Source organism: Mastigoproctus giganteus, chromosome 6 (assembly GCF_048544385.1).
Source record: "Mastigoproctus giganteus isolate SK-2022 chromosome 6, ASM4854438v1, whole genome shotgun sequence".
In the NCBI taxonomy this organism is placed as follows: Eukaryota; Metazoa; Arthropoda; class Arachnida; order Uropygi; family Thelyphonidae; genus Mastigoproctus; species Mastigoproctus giganteus.
In genome coordinates this window covers 63,685,111-63,705,002 of record NC_143580.1, presented here as the reverse complement: position 1 = coordinate 63,705,002, position 19,892 = coordinate 63,685,111, and the positions used below count along the sequence as shown (strand labels likewise).

Here is a 19,892-nt window from a genome sequence, read left to right as displayed (position 1 = left end):
TCCACATGAACAAGTGTGTATAAAATTGGAGCAATGTGGTAGTAAGTGCAAGTTGCTACTATGGATAGAGGGATGGTTAAGTGGCAAGGGACAAACAGAAGTTATAAATGGCTGCTGCTCTTCACAAACTAATAGTATGAGTGATGTATCATATTGTTCAGTTTTGGACCCTTACTGTTTTCAATAATTATTAATGATATCTACGAAGTATTTCAAGTTTAATGCTTAGGTTTGCTAATGATAAAAAGGAGGGCACATTGGTTAATGATATTGACATGGGTATACTACTTCAAGAAGATTTAGATGGCTTGACCTCAAATGACATTTTTCTACCTACAGTGGCAGACAAAAAAACTGCATCACTTGTGAATTTTGCAAATAATGTGTTTTGCGCTACATTATGGGTTACAGAAATGTTCGAAATGCATTTGTTAGATGGGATATATATATATTTCTGTGAATCAAATCCAATAAAAAGACTCCACTCGATATACCTAATTGCCATAAATATCTTCCCAAAGCATAAAATGCGTAATTAATGGAAATATGAGAAATCATGCAAATGGCAATCATGACAATCAAGCATACATTTTATTGCATTTGCATGTACAAACTGAAATGAGAAGTTAACGTAATAGTATTATGTACTGTAAATCAGCAAAATAACTTCAATATTTGTTGTTCCTACTCAAGCTGCAATTACAGCCTTGCAACGATCTGGCATACAGTTAATCAACTTCTGGATATACGGTTGCCCAATTTTGTGGTACTACACCCTTACAATGCTCTTCTGCAGCTGAATCTTACTTGTTGGCTTCTTCTAAGCAATTTTAAACGACATTATGTATCAGCAATAGGGTTCAAATCTAACTGTTGCTGCACCAGTCCAACACTGTAATGCCAGCATTTCTGAGGTATGACTGCATCTTAAGGGAGAAAAAAAGAGAGAAAACATTGGTGTAAGCATGTTTTAAGCCTTGTGAGATAAGAAGACAAACTCATCATTAAATCTATATAGCATAAAACTTACCAATTTTGCTGTGTGGCAAGGTACTGAGTGCTGTTGAAAAATGCAGTTTTGAAAGTCTGTGTGGTGATCCCTAATAACGGGTTTCAGGCACTCCTCCAAAATAGCAGTGTAGATTTCTGTATTCACTGTTCCATTAATAAACTTAATTCGCCTCACCCCTTTGCTTGCTATGCATCCCCATACCATCTGACTGGCGGGGAACTTTACAGTCGGTGTTATACAGTCTGGATGGTATGCCTCTGATTTTCGTCTTCTGACATATTGCTTCCCATCCAAGCCATGCAGGTTAAATTTCGATTCATCAGAAAATATGGTGTCCCATTGCTCTTTTGTCTATGAAATATGAGTTTTAGCCCAAGTCGCTTCTTCCTCATTTGTTGGGTCAACAAAGGTTTCTTCTTGGGCCGATAGGCATGCAGACCACATTCTGAAAGCCATCTTTGGATAGTTCACGCACTTATTTCAACACTAGAGGCCATCTCAAAGTCTAGTTTTAGATCAGGAGCACTAGTATGGTGATTACGAAGGCATAGCCATTTCAAATATCGATCTGGGGAAGTCGTAGTCACTCTCTTATAGCCTGATCCAGGTCTTCTCTTCACATTACATTGCTCTTTAATTTCAGCACCCGGGATACTGTTGACTAGTGGCAGCCTATTTTATCAGCGATAATAGGCATAGAAAGCCCTTCCTGGGAGAGAGCAACAGCTACACTTTTTTTTTCTTGGTGTCAACTGAACATATGGAGCCATGTTTACACCTCCGCAAAACAGGATGCTAATCAGCATGTATACCCTTCCAACAGAATATTTATAGAAATGGCTGATGCAATACCTTGCAATTACCGTCTGATGCAATACCTTTGCTTTGCGACAAACAAAATTACTGCAATCAAACAATATCTTATAGGTTTCACTACAAATGTTACTTTTTTTTAACGTGATGCAATTTTTTTGTCCACCACTGTATATGGACGGAAATATGGGATAAGCTGCTATTTTTCAGCCTGTTTGGGCTGAAAAATAGCAACTGATGTGAAATTCCTGTGATACCAAAATGGTTACCTCATTTCCTAGGGTGTTTGTTGCCAACCCACAAGAAATCCTGGTATTTTATTTTTATCTTTCTTTAGGTAAATCTGAAACATACTTCTTCATCATATTGCAGTGAATAAGATTATATACAATATATTATTTACAGAACTATAAGTAAGAGTGATAATAAAGGTAGCCATTCAAGTTTTAATATGAATCAGTTGAAGGAAAATTGTGAAAAAGCTAACGATACAAACACACACATACAAAATTAGGAACTAAAAATTTCGGTTAATATTTTTTAGGCTTTTTCATTATTTTTTGAATGGGATCCATCTAAAAATAAACTCTGCATATGTTTTTGTCATTTCGTCTTATTATTGGGAAAATTATTGCTATTATTCCAACAATCAATTATTCTTTGGCTGATTTCGAATTTCCACAGATCTCGTCTTCCCTTTTCCCTAAGCATCCCTTTTCATTTTAAATTTATGTCCTCATTTAAAACTTTAAACCCTTCATTTAGGTCAAAATGCAGGTGCCTAGTTCCAGATGTTGAGAATTAAAATGCATTCTTTGATAAGAACTGCAATTTGGGGAGTACAACGTCTACAGAAAGGATAGACAGGATAGGAAGGGGGGAGGTGTTATGCTATTAGTTAAGAAACACATAAAAACCAAGGAAGTGAAGCCAGTCGACATCGCTGGACAGTGCAGTGTGGAGTCAGTTTGGTGTGACATAAGCATTGGGAGATCAAAATTGAGAGTAGGAGTGTGCTATAGGCCTAATGACTCTGATGAGTATAATAAGGAACTGTACAGGGAAATAGAGTGGGCCAGTAAATCAGAGTGTCTTATAATGGGAGATTTTAATTTCCCAGATATTGACTGGAATTTGGGGGCTGGATACTCACACACTAGCAGGGCTTTTGTGGATTTATTGGATGATTGTTTTCTACATCAGCATGTTCGGGAGGCAACTAGAGGGAGTAATACTCTTGATTTGATTATCAGCAGTGATTCTTCATGCATTAAGAATCTGCAGATAAACGAACCACTAGGTGGCAGTGATCACAGTGTGCTGAAGTGGGATTTACTCAAAGAAGTAACTACCATTAGGGGTAAAGGGAAGGGTTATTGCTTCCGTAAAGGCGACTACGATGGACTGAGACAGTATTTAAATTCTATACAGTGGGACCAACTGATGATGTTACCAACAGCAAATTCAAAATGGGAAGCATTCAAAGAACTTATCTTGGAAGCTACTAGGCTTTACATACCAACTAAGAAATATTGTTCAAGGTTTAGGCCAAAATGGATGTCAGATGAACTAATGAGGCATATGGCAGAGAAGAAAAATGCATGGGATACTTACAAATTAACACATGACACAGAAGCCTATGATAGATACAAGTTGATATGCAACCAAGTTACAAAGGAGGTTAGGCAGGCAAAGGCAGATTACGAGAAATCCTTGGCAAGGGATGCAAAGAAAAACAGCAAAGAGTTCTTTACTTATGTAAACTCTAGAAGGAAAGGGATGAATCAGATTGGTCCACTTGATATTGATGGGTCAAGTGTTGATGATCCTGCTCAGGTGGCTAACAAACTAAATGAATATTTTGCATCGACATTCACACATGAGGAGTTATTCAGCGAGGGGAATGCCAGAGGTGTATTCAACTCTAGCAGTAAGCTACAGAATCTTGAAATAACTGGGAGTAAAGTGGAGGAGAAACTGTTGAAGATAAACACAAGAAAGGCACCCGGGGTGGATGGGATCTATCCAGTTATATTAAAGGAGGCAGCAAAGGAAGTAAGCAAACCCTTAGCCATAATTATGAGAGCTTCCTTGGACTCAGGGGAGGTACCCATAGACTGGAAATGTGCAAATGTGACCCCAATTCACAAAGGAGGATCAAAGGCTGACACAAGTAATTATAGACCTGTGAGCTTGACTTCTGTTCCAGGAAAATTAATGGAGGCACTGGTTAAAGACGCACTGCAGGATCATTTAGACAAGACTTCAGTTATAGCTCAGACACAGCATGGTTTTGTTAAGGGGAAGTCTTGCCTGACCAACTTGATTGGATACTATGATGCAGTCACAAAAGAACTGGATGCAGGGAATAACTTTGATATTATATACTTGGATCTTAGAAAGGCTTTTGATACTGTTGCACATGGAAGACTGCTACACAAATTGGAGCAGTGTGACATTGGAGGCAAATTGCTGCTATGGATAAAGGGGTGGTTGAGGGGGAGAAGACAGAGAGTGGTAATCAATGGACACTGCTCATCGTGGACTGATGTTATTAGTGGAGTCCCTCAGGGCTCAGTGTTGGGTCCATTATTGTTTTCTGTATTTATAAATGATATTGATGATGGTATATCGGGATTAATGTCCAAGTTTGCAGACGATACAAAGGTTGGCAGGGTTGTCAAGGACACTACTGACACTATGCTTCTGCAACAGGATCTGGAAAGGTTGAGCAGATGGGCTGAGAGGTGGCAAATGAAGTTTAACATTGACAAATGTAAAGTACTACACATGGGAAACAGCAACCCCAGAGCAACGTATCAACTCTATGGTACAACACTGACAGTGGTAGAGAATGAAAGGGACTTGGGGGTGGTTGTGCAGGCAGATATGAAGTTCCCTGAGCAGTGCAGACGGGCTGCAAGAGTAGCTCATGGAGTATTGTCAATGATATACAGGAATTTTTCCAGCAGGGATAAGGAGGTGATTATTCCATTGTATAAGGCGATGGTCAGGCCACACCTAGAGTACTGTATACAGGTCTGGAGGCCTCATTTCAAGAAGGATGTAGAGCTGCTGGAACGAGTACAGAGAAGGGCAACAAGATTAGTGAATGGAACAAAGGGGTGCTCTTACGAAGAAAGGCTTAGGTTTTGCAAATTACAGTGTCTGGAGACTAGGCACCAGCGAGGTGATCTGATAGAGGTGTATAAAGCCTTGAATGGTTTAAGCATGCTCAATGCTGATGGGATTCTTCCTGTAGCTCAGAATAATCACCTGAGAGGGCATAAATTCAAATTGAGGAAAGACAGATGTAGGATAGACGTGCGGAAATTTGCCTTTAGCCAGCGAGTGGTTGGTTGGTGGAACAGACTTCCATCCCTTGTGGTGGAGGTTGATAGCCTAAATAAGTTTAAGGCTCAGCTGGACAGGTATTTTGAACGAACAGAGGGGTGAAGTGGTTTTTTTTTTTTTTTTTTTTTTTTTTTTGGCTGATGCTGCATAAGCTTGCTTTCTTGCATCAAATGCCTCTACTAATGCTAATGCTAATGCTAAGAATGCATTTTTTGTTCCAAGTTATCTCATTGATCTTCTCTCATTTTAAATAGATCTGTATCTTTTATAAAATGATGTTCCCAAACCTATATAAAGTATTCAGAGGCTAATCATTGCTTTATATTAACGCTCCCATTTCACCCCTCCATTCGTTCTAAATGCTTGCCCAGCTCAGCCTTAAATCTGTTTAGGCTATTAGATTCCACAACAAAAGATGTAAGCCTGTTCCACCAATCAACTACCTGCTGGCTAAAGGAAAATTTCCGCATATCTATTCTACAATTATCTTTCCTCAATTTAGAACTGTACCCCCTCAGGTTCTTAGTCTGAGCAAGAGGAAGAATCCCATCAGCATTCAGCTTGCCCAACCCATTCAAGGCCTTATACACCTCAATCAGATCACCTCGCAGGTGCCTACTCTCCAGGTCCTGCAATTTGCAGAACTTAAGCCTATCTTGGTAAGAGAATCCCCTTTGTTCCCCTCACCAATCTTGTTGCCCTTCTTTGTACTCGTACTAGCAACTCTACATCCTTCCTAAAATGAGGCCTCCAGACCTGTACACAGTACTCTAGGTGTGGCCTGACCATTGCCTTGTATAATGGGATAATCATCTCCCTGTCCCTGCTAGCAAAATTCCTATATATCATCGACAAGACTCCATGACCTGCCCTGGCAACCCGCCTGCACTGCTCAGCGAACTGAGACATCAAAGGTGGATATTATTGGGATATTAGTGATGTGGTGCCACACTGATATTAGGCATGCAGAATTGGAATTTGGGGAATACAATGTGTACAGAAAGCATAGACAGGATAGGAAGGGAGGTAATGTCATGCTGTTAATTAAGAAAAACATAAAATCAAAAAAAGTGCATCCAGTTTATATAAATGAACAGTGCACTGTTGAGTCAGATTGGTGTGACATAAGCACTGTGAAAGTAAAAATAAGAGTAGGAGTGTGTTATAGGCCTAATTACTTGAATGAGTACAATGAACAATTGTACAGAGAAATAGAGGGGGCTAGTAAATCAAATGTCATATAATGGTGGATTTTAACTTCCCAGATATAGACTGGAACTTATGGGTTGGTCACTTGCACACTAGTAAGATTTTGTGGATTTATTGGATGATTGTTTTCTGCAGTAGCATGTTCGAGAGGGAACAAGAGAGGAGAGGGTAATATTCTTGTTCTGGTTATAAGCAGTGATCATTCGTGTATTAAAAATTTGCAGAAAGAGGAACCACTAGGTGGCAGTGATCACAGTGTACTGATGTGGGATTTATTTAAAGATGTAATTACCATCAGGAGAAAAGAAAAGGGTTTTTGCTTCCGTAAAGGTGAGTACAGTGGTCTCAGACAGTTTTTAAATTCTGTACAGTGGGATCAACTGACGATGTTACCAACAGTAAATTCTAAGTGGCAAGCATTCAAGGAATTAATCGTGGAAGCTACAAAAAGTTTCATACCAATTAAGAAATATTGTTCAAGGTTTAGACCTAGATGATTATCAAATGAACTTGTTTGTTACTTGGTTTTTAGGAGCATTAGCAACTAAGGCCATATTGCTCCGTGAATATGCGGTGGTCATTCCTGACCTTTCCGCATCCTCTGTATTTGGTGGTGATGGGCTCGCACCCCGGTTTAATCAAGAAGTGTGTGCTACGCACTGCTGCTCCTTCCCACCTGGCTTCGGAGGTGCCTAACAAATGAACTAATGAAACGCGTGACAGAGAAGAAAAATGCATGGGATGCATATAAATTATCAAGTGACTCAGAAGCCTATGGCAGATATAAGCTAGTCTGTAATCAGGTCACAAAGGAGGTTAGGCAGGTGAAGGCAGATTACGAGAAATCTTTGGCAAAGGATGCTAAGAAAAACAGCAAGGATTTCTTTACTTATATAAAATCTAAAAGGAAGGGGATGAATCTGATTGGTCCATTTAATATCGATGGTTCGACTGTTGATAATCCTGCTCAGATAGCAAACAAACGAATGAGTATTTTGCATCTACATTCACACATGACGAGTAATTAAGGTTTGAAAATGGCAGAAGTTTATCAAATTGTAGCAGGAGGCTTAATGATTTTGTAATAACTGAGAGCAAAGTGGAGGGAAAATTGTTGAAGTTAAACATGAGAAAGGCACCTGGGATGGATGGGATCTATCCAGTTATATTAAAGGAGACGGCAAAGCAACTAAGCAAACCCTTAGCCATAATTATGAGAGCATCCGTGGACTCAGGGGAGGTCCCCAAGGACTGGAGATGTGCAAATGTATCCCCAATTTACAAAAGGGGATCGAAGGGTGACACGAGTAATTACAGACCAGTTAGTTTAACTTCTGTTCCGGGTAAAATAATGGAGTCACTGGTTGAAGATGCATTGCAGGATCATCTAGACAAGACTGCAGCAATAATTCAGACACAGCATAGGTTTGTTAAGGGAAAGTCTTGTCTCACGAATTTGATAGGTTGGTTGGTTTTTTTTTTTTTTTTTTTTAGGAGCATTAGTAACTAAGGCCATATTGCTCCGGGATATGCGGGGGTCATTCCCTGACCTTTCCGCATCGTCGGTATTTGATGGCGACGGGCACGAACTCTGGTCTAATCAAGAAGCGTGTGCTATGCACTGCTGCTCCTTCCCACCTGGCTACGGAGGCACCTACAAATTTGATAGGATATTATGATGTGGTTACAAAGGAACTGGATGCAAAAAATAATTTTGATATCATATATTTGGATTTCAGAAAAGCTTTTCACACTGTTGCGCATGGAAGACTATTGTACAAATTGGAGCAGAATGGTATTAAGGGTAAGTTGCTACAATGGATAAAAGGATGGTTGAGTGGGAGAAGACAGAGGGTGGTAATCAATGGGTGCTGCTCTTCATGGACTAATGTTATTAGTGGAGTCGCACAGGGTTCGGTGTTGGGTCCACTGTTGTTTTGTATATTTATCAATGATATTAATGAAGGTATATCAGGCTTAGTGTCGAAGTTCGCAGATTATACAAAGGCTGGCAGGGTTGTTAATGACAGTAATGGCAGTGTGCTACTACAACAGGATCTAGAAAATTTGGGCAGATGGGCTAAGAAGTGGCAACTGAAGTTTAACCTTGACAAATGCAAAGTACTGCATATGGGTAGAAGTAACCCCAGAGAAATGTACCAACTGTATGGTACTACACTTAAGGTGGTAGAAAATGAAAAAAACCTGGGAGTAATTGTTCAGTCAGATATGAAGTTTTCAGAGCAATGCAGACAGGCTGCCAGGGCAGGTCATGGGGTTTTCTCGATGATATATAGAAATTTTGCTAGCAGGGAGAAGGAGGTGAATGTCCCTCTGTATAAGGCAATGGTGGCTCGAGACTAAGCACCTGCGGGGTGATCTGATTGAGATGTATAAGGCCTTGAATGGGTTGAGCATGCTGAATTCTGATGGGATTCTTCCACTTGTTCATATTACGAACCTAAGGGGGCATAAATTCAAATTAACAAAAGACAGATGTAGTAAAGATGTGTGGATATTTGCCTTTAGCCAGCGAGTGGTTAATTGCTGGAACAAACTTCCATCTGACGTGGAAGTTGATAGGTTAAATAAATTTAAGGAGGAACTGAACAGGCATTTGGAGGGAATGGTGTGATTTTTTTTTTTATGGCTGATGCTGCATAAGCTCATACACTTGCATCACATGCCACTACTACTACTACTTCATATTTGACTGCACAATTACACCCAGGTCTTTTTCACTTTCCACTTCCCTGAGCGTAGTACCACACAGTTGGTACGTTTCTCTTCAGTTATCACTACACATAAGCATTACTTTGCATTTGTCAATGTTAGACTTCTCAGCCCATTTTCCCAACTTATCTAGATCCAGTTGGAGTAGCATACTGTCTACTGTATTCTAAGATTACTTTGAAAAATTCAGTACCTTACATTTTTCTGTGTTAGACCTCATCTGTCAGTTTTCAGTGTAGTAAATACCAAGCACTATCCTAAAGTTCTTGGCCTTTGATCTCTTTAAGATCCACCTGTGGCATTTATTGAATCTGTGGTTTGTAAATGATGATAATATTGCAACAGTAAAGACCTTGTTATAGGCAGTTGACTTGAATTTCTTTGTGACTGGTGCCACAGCAGGAATTTCCCACTAAGACAAGTATCCAAAAAGGAATGGTGATTATATAGAAAAGTAATGTTGTTTTGTCTGTGTATGTGAAAGTAGTTGTATCTCTGACATCATATAAAAAACATTATGGGAATCCTATTGTCTCAATTGATTCCTACTGTGTGATACTAAAAATGGTGGACAGGCAACTTACCATCTTTGTGATAATAAATACTGTCACAGTTTCCTTCATATTTACTTTCAGAACATCCCTCATAATTATTCTCTACATAGATGAAAGAATTTTACTGATATGTACATTTAACACACTATAGTAAAAAATGTAAATGTGCAATGCATAATATGATATGAGCTTAAATATACTATAAAATATCAGTGTAAAAACACCATAGTTAGATCATAAAAGTAAGCTACAATCATAGTGTAAAGGCATCAACTTAATTGTATCTCATATTGTGACTACCTTCACAATGAGTTACCATGTATTACAGTACCTAGAATAAGTAACGCTTCACCAATAGAGAAAACTACTGTTACTAATTCTCAGTTGGCATCACCACTCAGACAGCACTGTTTCAGTGCAGGTACCCCAGTGCTGCATTAGCATTAGTAGAGGCACATGATGCAAGAAAGCAAGCTTATGCAGCATCAGCCAAAAAAAAAAAAAAAAATCCACTTCACCCTTCCATTCGAAATACCTATCCAGTTGAGCCTTAAATTTATTTAGGCTACCAACTTCCACAACAAGGGATGGAAGTCTGTTCCACCAACCAACTACCCGCTGGCTAAAGGCAAATTTCCACACATCTATCCCACATCTGTTTTCCCTCGATTTGAATTTATGCCCTCTCAGGTGATTATTCTGAGCAAAAGGAAGAATCCCACAGCATTGAGCATGCTCAAACCATTCAAGGCTTTATACACCTCTATCAGATCACCTCGCCGATGCCTAGTCTCCAGACACTAATTTGCAAAACTTTTAAGCCTTTCTTCGTAAGAGCAACCCTTTGTTCCATTCACTAATCTTGTTGCCCTTCTCTGTACTTGTTCCAGCAGGTCTACATCCTTCTTGAAATGAGGCCTCCAGACCTGTATACTGTACTCAAGGTGTGGCCTGATCATTGGCTTATAGAAGGGAATAATCACCTCCTCATCCCTGCTAGAAAAATTCCTGTATATCATTGACAAGACACCATGAGCTACTCTTGCAGCCTATCTGCACCGCTCAGAGAACTTCATATCAGCCTGCACAATTACCCCCAAGTCCTATTCATTCTCTACCACTGTCAGTGTAGTACCACAGAGGTGATACATTGCTCTGGGGTTGCTGTTTCCCCATATGTAGTACTTTACAGTTGTCAATGTTAAACTTCATTTGCCACCTCTCAGCCCATCTGCTCAACCTTTCCAGATCCTGTTGCAGGAGCATAGCGTCAGTAGTGTCCTTAACAAACCTGCCAACCTTTGTATCATCTGAAAACTTGGACAAATTTATTACCATTCCTGTTTTCCATTTCCATTCATTAGGGAGTTCACTTTTCTTCCATACTGTATTATTAAGCTTGATATACCATCATTAATATTATTTATAAATACAGAAAACAATAATGGACCCAACACTGAACCCTCTGGGACTCCACTAATAACATTAGTCCACAATAAGCAGTATCCATTGAATACCACTCTCTGACTTCTCCCCCTCAACCACCCATTTATCCATAGCAGCAATTTGCCTCCAATGCCACACTGCTCCAATTTGTGCAGCAGCCTTCCATGTGTAACAGTATCAAAAGCCTTTCTAAGATCCAAGTATATAATATCAAAGTTATTCAATGCATCCAGTTCTTTTGTGACTGCATCATAGTATCCAATCAAATTGGTCAGGCAAGACTTCCCCTTAACAAAACCATACTGTGTCCGAGCTATAACTGAAGTCTTGTGTAGATGATCCTGCAGTGTTTCTTTAACCAGTGCTTCGATTAATTTTCCTGGACCACAAGTTAAACACACAGATCTATAATTATTTGTTGTAGTACTAGTAGTAGTGGCATGTGATGCAAGAAAGCAAGTGTATGAGCTTATGCAACATCAGCCCAAAAAAAAAAAAAAAAAAAAAAATCACACCATTCGCTCCAAATGCCTGTCCAGTTCCTCCTTAAATTTATTCAACCTATCAACTTCCACAATGACAGATGGAAGTTTGTTCCCACAATTAACCACCCACTGGCTAAAGGCAAATTTCCACACATAATAATAATAAGATTCTTTATTAACATAAATTTTATACACTAGTGATTCCTTACACAGAAAAACAGAGGAATCTTACATTTAGTTGTTTATACAAGTGATTTTGATTTATAAAAAAAATAAATAAATAAATAATAATAACAACTAAATAATAATTAATAGATCAAAGCAAAGATAATAGTCAAAAATGTAAAAATGAATGAAGTAGTAATTACTGCGAAAAAGGACTACAAGTTGAGCAGAACATGAAATGACATCGGCTAACTAAGATCGACACTTACATAAATGTCCTTTACAAACCACAAGATGGGACAAGATGCCACCTCGATATGCCTTGTCTATATTCCACAGGTCGATGTTGATGTTGAGCGAGTTGAGTGTCCAGAGTCACATTTGGGAAGTGTCTTTTGAAATTCTGTAACCGCTGGAGCCTTGAGCATAAGGAGGGGGTACTACGGAGATGTCTGCCTGGCAAACGCCAACCAACCGTGTTCCAGATGTTGATGTGATCCTGATTAGCTGAGCACAGATGAAGGAATGACTTTATTTTTAGCACATGAGCTCTGTGAACCATGGGCGTATATTGCAGATTGCAGCAGAGAGTAGATTTAGATGTTGGGTAGATCTGGTGCGACCACAAGTTGGCCCACTTCAGCACCCAGAATTCGAGGCCCCATAGTTTCCTGAGGCTGGTGCGTGGTGCCGCCGACCAAACTTCCACGGCATAGGAGAGCACACTACAGAAGTAAGTTGTGAGGTACTTCTTGATTATTTGCTTATTGTGCGTTTTGCACAGATCAATTTTCATTCCCCAGAACGCTCTCAGGGCTTTGGAATACTGAGCTTGGATTTGTTTTTTATAGGTGAGGTTGGCATCAAGGATTACTCCTAGGAAATTGACACTATCTGTGGGAGTCCGGACATTTCCTGCCAATACCGGAAGTAGAGAAGATGCAGTATTAGCAGGAGTCATCCGACTTGGCGTAAAGATGAGATAGTTTGACTTCTCTGGATTGACTGACAGGCCAAAAAATTTAGCATACTTATAGAATGTATTTAGGTAGCTGTTTACAGATTCAGAGGCGGTTTGTCTTTCTTGTGAAGGACCAACATGGCGTTTGCATGGCAAGTAACAAACAATATCATCAGCATACGATAGGAACGCTGGAATTTGATCCATTTAGTGGAATGAATATTGCTGCAAATAACAAGGCTGAGAGACAACCACCTTGTGGGATCCCTACTTCGACGCTTTTAGTGACTTTAACGCCATCGCCTTCGAAGTGAAGCATTCTCCTAGATAGCAAACTACTGAGGATCTCGAGCATCTTTCCGGATATCCCGTAGAATCTCTCAAGCAAGGCAAGAAGGGGTGTTATTTGGACTGAGTCGAAAGCAGATTTCATGTCGAGAAAAATGGTGTGAAGATCTTCGTTGTCATTCCAGGCCTGAAGTATTTTCTGTGATAATGACTGTAGGCAGGTTACCGTAGATCTATTAGGCATGGCATAATGGGTGTGTTCTGGCCTATGCGCAAAGATTGCGAGTGCTACATCATTATAGATGCACTTCTCGAGGCATTTCAGGAAGGGAGAGGCAATTGATATTGGTCTGAAGTCAGCCGGCCTTTTCGCATGAGGCTTTTTCGGAACTGCCACGACTCTGTATGATAACCAGCTTGAAGGCACCTGTGCAAATTTGAGTACTTTGTTGTAGAGTTGAGTGAGCTCTTTGCTGATGAAATGAGAAGCAATTTTTAGACTAAACAGAGGTATTGCGTCAATTCCCATGGTGGACTTGTCAGGTAGTGAATTGATTATTTTTATTAGTTGTTCTTCGGAAATTTCTGTATTACTAGAAGGTGAAGAAACGTTAAACGCTTCGTTCCAAGGATATGCTTCAGACACACGGTGATCTCGCTTAAAACGCAGCACATGCTCACACCATTCCTGGACATCTAAAGACAGAGGAGTGCAAATATGACTTGTGGACCACACACGTTTTCCCCTGGATAGACGGCGGTTCATGAAATTGTCAATAGAAAATTGTTTCCTCTTCTGAAAATCCATCCTTGCTTTGGAAAATCTGGCGTATGACTCTTGTGAAGGCAACTTCTTGTAAGAGGCATGGGCTGCCTGTTTTTCCCTAAAGGCCTTGGTCAGGAGGTCATTCCACCATGGCTTTGAGTGGGGACTAAGGATGCAAGTTTTGGACATTGCAGACCTTGCAATGAATTCCATCCATCTCGAAAGCCAGTAGGCAGCCTCATTTATTTTAAGTTCAGCCAGTATGTTCCATGGGTAAAGTTGGAAGAGGATAGTAACTTTTCCAATGTTGATGTATTTTGGATTGTATACTCTCCTGACAGTGTTCATAGTTTGTACTTGTGTACATTCCTCCTTAGGTGCCTGCAGAGATATCATCGCAGCAATCGGAACATGATTGGACGGGAGGAAGTTCTCAGTTATGGTCAGGGTTTCCTCTACTAAACAGTTTGCGAAGATGCGCTGCAGGATGGCATCGCCGTGTGAAGGAGGAACATGAATAAGACCAATGCCCATTTCCGACATGTTCAATGACAGAGTATCTAGGAGCTTCTTTGTGGCTGGCAGTGGAAGGTTAAAGTCTCCGAGGATGATGAGCTTTTGCTGATGATTGATTGTGGTGACAGCCATGCTGTCAGATTAAGGACAGAATCCTCAGAAACTGGTGGAGGTAAATAAACGGCACACACAGAGATCGACAAACCAGCAATTCGGTAGATTCCAAGAACAGCTTCTATGTCACCTCCTGGATAAGTGGATGCCTTAATCAGCGGTAGTGAACTCCTTTGACAGATTGCTACACCGTCACCTCGTCTCCCAATTCTATTAGCAGCCAGCGTGTGATAGCCAAGATTTGAGGTGAAGGCAGCAATTTCCATTTCATCTCTGAGCCAGGTTTCAATCAGAATGACAAAGTCGTACTCTGAGCAGGAAAGCAAATCAAGTAGACCATCTAGCTTGTTTTTGATACTCCTGATGTTTTGTAGGAAACATCGAATTTTTACTTCGACAGAAGGTTGTACTATGATGAGATTACTCTTGGAACAGTATTTGCTTTTCACATAATGATCTGAAATCTCGTCCCGGGATTGATGTCGCATTCGATGTGCTCTCATTCTGGATATTCTAACTGGAATGCGATCGGTCCGATGTTCGCTCATCATCTCCACGTTAGACATCCATAAGTTGCACCCGCTCTCAGATATAATTTGGGAGACTGCGCTAGAGAGGCCAGGTAGCTATGCTGGTGTAGTTATACATTGTTGTGGAATGGGGTTCGGGCTTGACAAGTTCTTGTTCTTTGGTGTCCCATAGTATGGCATTACCAACAGACCTCTGGGCCAGTATTCTGCATTGAGGTATTGTTGGTAATTAGGCCCATCAATCTGAATCCTAAAGGAAGCATAAGACGGATGCTTGGTATTGATTTTGAAAGGCTTACCGGGTATGCGTAGTTCCATCAATAGTGCCTGAATTTCTTCAACTTTTGTCAACGGATACAGCCTGCTAATGAAGATATTTGCATGAGTATTGCTGATAGCTTGGCGATCTAGTGTTAACTACTCTCGTGCCAATCAAGGTGGTTTTGCTGTTCTGGAATACCGTTGGCGTGGGGATGCTTGCGTCGGTTGAGGTCCGGGCATCTGGCTTTGCTGTGCTCCATTCATGCCTGCAATGTCAGAGTTCCGTTTCGTTGATATCAGCATGGCGCTATAGGCGCTGTCTTTAGAAAGTGTAACTGTATCCATTTTGGGTAGTAGCGATGACTCAGGTGTGGGAGATGGGCGTTCCAGTGGGCTAGGACAAGGGAGTCTAGAGTTCACGGGCAAGAGACCTTGTAGTACGCTCAAGGACTTTCGTTGATAATCTTCAAGCTGGCTCAGACGTTCTCTTAGCGAGCTATTTTCTGAGTACGGTTTTCTATTCTATTGTACATCTGTCTTTTCTTAATTTGAATTTATGTCCCCTTAGGTTTGTAATCTGAACAAGTGGAAGGATCCCATTAGAATTCAGCAGGCTCAACCCATTCAAGGCCTTATACACCTCAATCAGATCACTGCACAGGTGCCAGTCTCCAGCCACTGCAATTTGCAGAACTTAAGCTTCTCTTGATAAGAGGATCCCTTCATTCCCCTCACCAATCTTGTTGCCCTTCTCTGTACATGCTCAAGTAAATCTACATCCTTCCTAAAATGAGGCCTCCAGACCTGTACGCAGTACTCAAGGTGTGGCTAGACCATTGCCTTATACAGAGGGACAATCACCTCCTTCTCCCTGCTGGCAAAATTCTGATATATCATTGATACAACCCCATGATCTGCATGTGTCAGCCTTTGATCCTCCTTTGTGAATTGGGGTCACATTTGCACATTTCCAGTCTATGGGTACCTCCCCTGAGTCCAAGGAATCTCTCATAATTATGGCTAAGGGTTTGCTTACTTCCTTTGCTGCCTCCTTTAATATAACTGGATAGATCTCATCCACCCCAGGTGCCTTTCTTGTGTTAATCTTCAACAATTTCTCCTTCACTTTACTCTCAGTTAGTACAAGATTCTCTAGCTTAATGCCAGAGTTCAATACACCTCTGGCATATCCCTCTCAGAATAACTCCTCATGTGTGAATGTTAATGCAAAATATTCATTTAGTTTGTTAGCTACCTGAGCAGGATCATCAACAGTTGAACCATCGATATCAAGTGGACCAATCTGATTCATCCCCTTCCTTCTAGAGTTTACATAAATAAAGAACTCTTTGCTGTTTTTCTTCGCATCCCTTGCCAAAGATTTCTCGTAATTTGCTTTCGCCTGCCTAACCTGCTTTATAACTTGGTTACAGATCAACTTATATCTCTCATAGGCTTCTGTGTCACGTGTTAATTTATATGTATCCCATGCATTTTTCTTCTCTGCCATATTTCTCATTAGTTCATCTGACATCCATTTAGGCATAAACCTTGAACAACATTTCTTAGTTGGTATATAAAGCCTGGTAGCTTCCAAGATAAGTTCTTTGAATGCTTCCCATTTTGAATTTGCTGTTGGTAACATCAACCGTTGGTCCCACTGTGTAGAATTTAAATACTATCTCAGACCATCGTAGTCGCCTTTACGAAAGCAATAACCCTTCCCTTTGCTCCTGATGGTAGTTACCTCTTTGAGTAAATCCCACTTCAGCACACTGTGATCACTGCCACCTAGTGGTTCCTTAATCTGCAGATTCTTAATGCATGAAGAATCACTACTGATAATCAAATCAAGAGTATTACTCCCTCTAGTTGCCTCCCAAACATGCTGATGTAGAAAACAATCATCCAATAAATCCACAAAAGTCTTACTAGTGTGTGAGTAACCAACCCACAAAGTCCAGTCAATATCTGGAAAATTAAAATCCCCCCTTTATAAGACTCTCTGATTTACTGGCCCACTCTATTTCACTGTACAGTTTCTTATTATACTCATCAGAGTCGTTTGGCCTATAGCACACTCCTACTCTCAATTTTGATCTCCCAATGCTTATGTCACACCAAACTGACTCGACACTGAACTGTCCAGCGATGTCGACTGGCTTCACTTCCTTGGATTTTATGTGTTTCTTAACTAATAGCATAACCCCTTCTTCTTCCCTATCCTTTCTATAGATGTTGTACTCCGCAAATTCCAGTTCTGCATTGCTTATATCTGTGTTACACCACATCTCTTATATCTCAACAATATCCGCATTTGATGCTTTGAGCAATACCTCAAATTCATCAGATTTATTTACCAAACTCCTAGCATTGGTGTACACACATGTATACATGCACCTGTTCCTATTCTTAGCTACCCTAACACAACCTATGTATTTACTTGTACTGCAATGACTCCCAGCAGTCTCTGAAATATCCTGCATCTTGTTTTCCAGGCTTCTGCTCATTCCAATAGAAGCAGTGCAAGAATTACTTTCACCTCTGCCAGTGGCTAATCAGCAAATATTCTTGCACCCCTTCTGTTTAAGTGTAGAAGCAGCCTCTCCTGTTAACAAATACAGAGCAGGCTGAAAAAAATTCTACCCCTTGAGCCTTGCACAATCTTTCCAGGGCCGAATTGATCGACAAGGCTCTCATCATATACTCCCTCCTATCGTGTCTGGGCAGAATTGCTGACACTTTCAAATTCAACCCTAATTCACGGCTTTTTTTCAACAGTGACCTGTACTTGTTAAGTAATTCCGCCGGTCTTCTACTCTTAATATCATTAGTGCCAACATGTACAACTGTATCACCTTTTATGCCCTTAAAAGATGATATCCGCTCTACAACGTTATCACCCTTTGCCTCTGGTAGACATACCCTGGTCCTGTTCCACCTATTCTTTTTTACAAAGCATGTTCCCCGTTTCCCTGACAATAGAGTCACCAACAACTACTAGTTCCTGTGGGACCAGTGCATTCTGCCTTGGAGGTTGCCGCTGTGGGCAGCTGAGAGCTTGATGGGCCCCTCAATTTAGATCCTTCGAGGGCATCCACCCTGTCCTTCAACCACTCATATAGGCCCATAACAACGCTGAGTTGTCACCTGATTTCGTTACACTCCTTGCATCGCGCACACACAAAGACATACCCATGGCAATATCATGTCCTGTACCCGACAGCTCCACAAACATCATGCAAGCAGTGCATTTTAAAAGGTTGTGATTCGGAGGGAAAGTTCCCCCTCTCAGTTCTCCTCTGAGCCACAGCACTCCCATTAGCTTGAGCCTTTTGCTGCAATCATGCAACACTAGGGCACCTGCAATGAAATGGTGCCGTCTGGGTAGTGGTGCCAACCGTGATTGTAGTTTACTTTTATGAGCTATGGTGTATTTACACCAATATTTTATACTGCATTTAACATTCAAACTTTTTTAGCATTGACGTTTGTTCATATTTTGATTACTCTATAAGTACAAATGGGAAAAATAATTTATGAGTTTAGAAAGAGCCAGAGATGTAAATTGCTTAATTATGTTCTCATACATATTATTACTTACATCAGAATGTGAAATATACAAATATCCTTCTCTTATCTCACAGCGACGTTTCTGCCAAACTTTACGCATCTTTCCATCGGATTTCTTAAGGAGATGTCCAATTTTGCTATAACCATAATGTTTATTTCCCTGAAGCTGATGAAGGCTATAACCTGACTGTAACGTAGATATAGGCTACAAAAAAATTGGTAAAAGATCCAACACATTATTAAAAGAACATAAGAGAAAAAAAAATCCTCTCACATTTAAACTGCAAAAGTTCTGTTTTTATATATATTGTTTAATAAATTGCATTTGTTTACTAGTTCAGATGAACTAGTAAATTTAATGAAACTTTTCATTTTACAATTTTAATACATTAATATACTGTTCCTCATTTAAATTATCCCAACTAGAAATAATGAATAGGTTTATTCAAAAAAAAAATTGTATTATTATTGGCAACATGAGACAAGAAACCAAAGGTTATATAGCACCAACAACAACAACAACAAAAAAAAAAAAAAAGTAAGCAGTTCGTTTTGCCCAATTCTGCCAATAATTTCTTCAAATCTTCATTAAATTTATTCAAATTACCCACTTCCACAGTACTTGGTAGATGTTTATTCTCACAATCCAGTTACTTTGGCTGAATATAAATTTCCATATATCCCATAAAACGCATTGTTTTCTACCACTAAACCATCCCTTTATCCACAATAGAACTTCCTCCAATGCCACATTGCCAACGAGAACCCCTGGGGAATCGTCTACAAACTGACCACGAATTAACTGCCCCGAAGGGAAGTTATTGCTACCATCATATTGACCCAAGACGACATGTTCACAACCTGGGAGCAGACCATGTCCAATATCCTGGACACAGTCTTCCACCCGGTTATACAACCAGTGACAACAGAACAGATCCAACTCTGCTTAGAAAATGAAAGCTATCAAACAGCAATGACAGAACCTCACTTCACCTAGGAGGAGCTCAACAGTGCTGCCACCCTCATCAGGGGAAATAAATGCACTGGACCAGACCTTTTGAAGCCCGAAATCATCAAAAGGTCAGTAGAGTGTGCGACAAACCTGTTGCTCA

The 19,892-nt window shown here is 40.3% G+C and overlaps 1 protein-coding gene across 3 annotated transcripts in view; it reads right to left on the bottom strand.

The window, feature by feature from the left end:
* The window catches only part of Asap (ArfGAP domain of ASAP), a 673,774-nt gene that overhangs the window by 499,261 nt on the left and 154,621 nt on the right, over positions 1-19,892 (bottom strand). For all 3 annotated transcript variants that reach the window (XM_090375988.1, XM_090375990.1, XM_090375989.1), the window contains exon 11: positions 18,812-18,985. In XM_090375988.1, the coding sequence (XP_090232114.1) occupies positions 18,812-18,985 (174 nt within the window). The remainder of the gene's footprint in view (positions 1-18,811; positions 18,986-19,892) is intronic.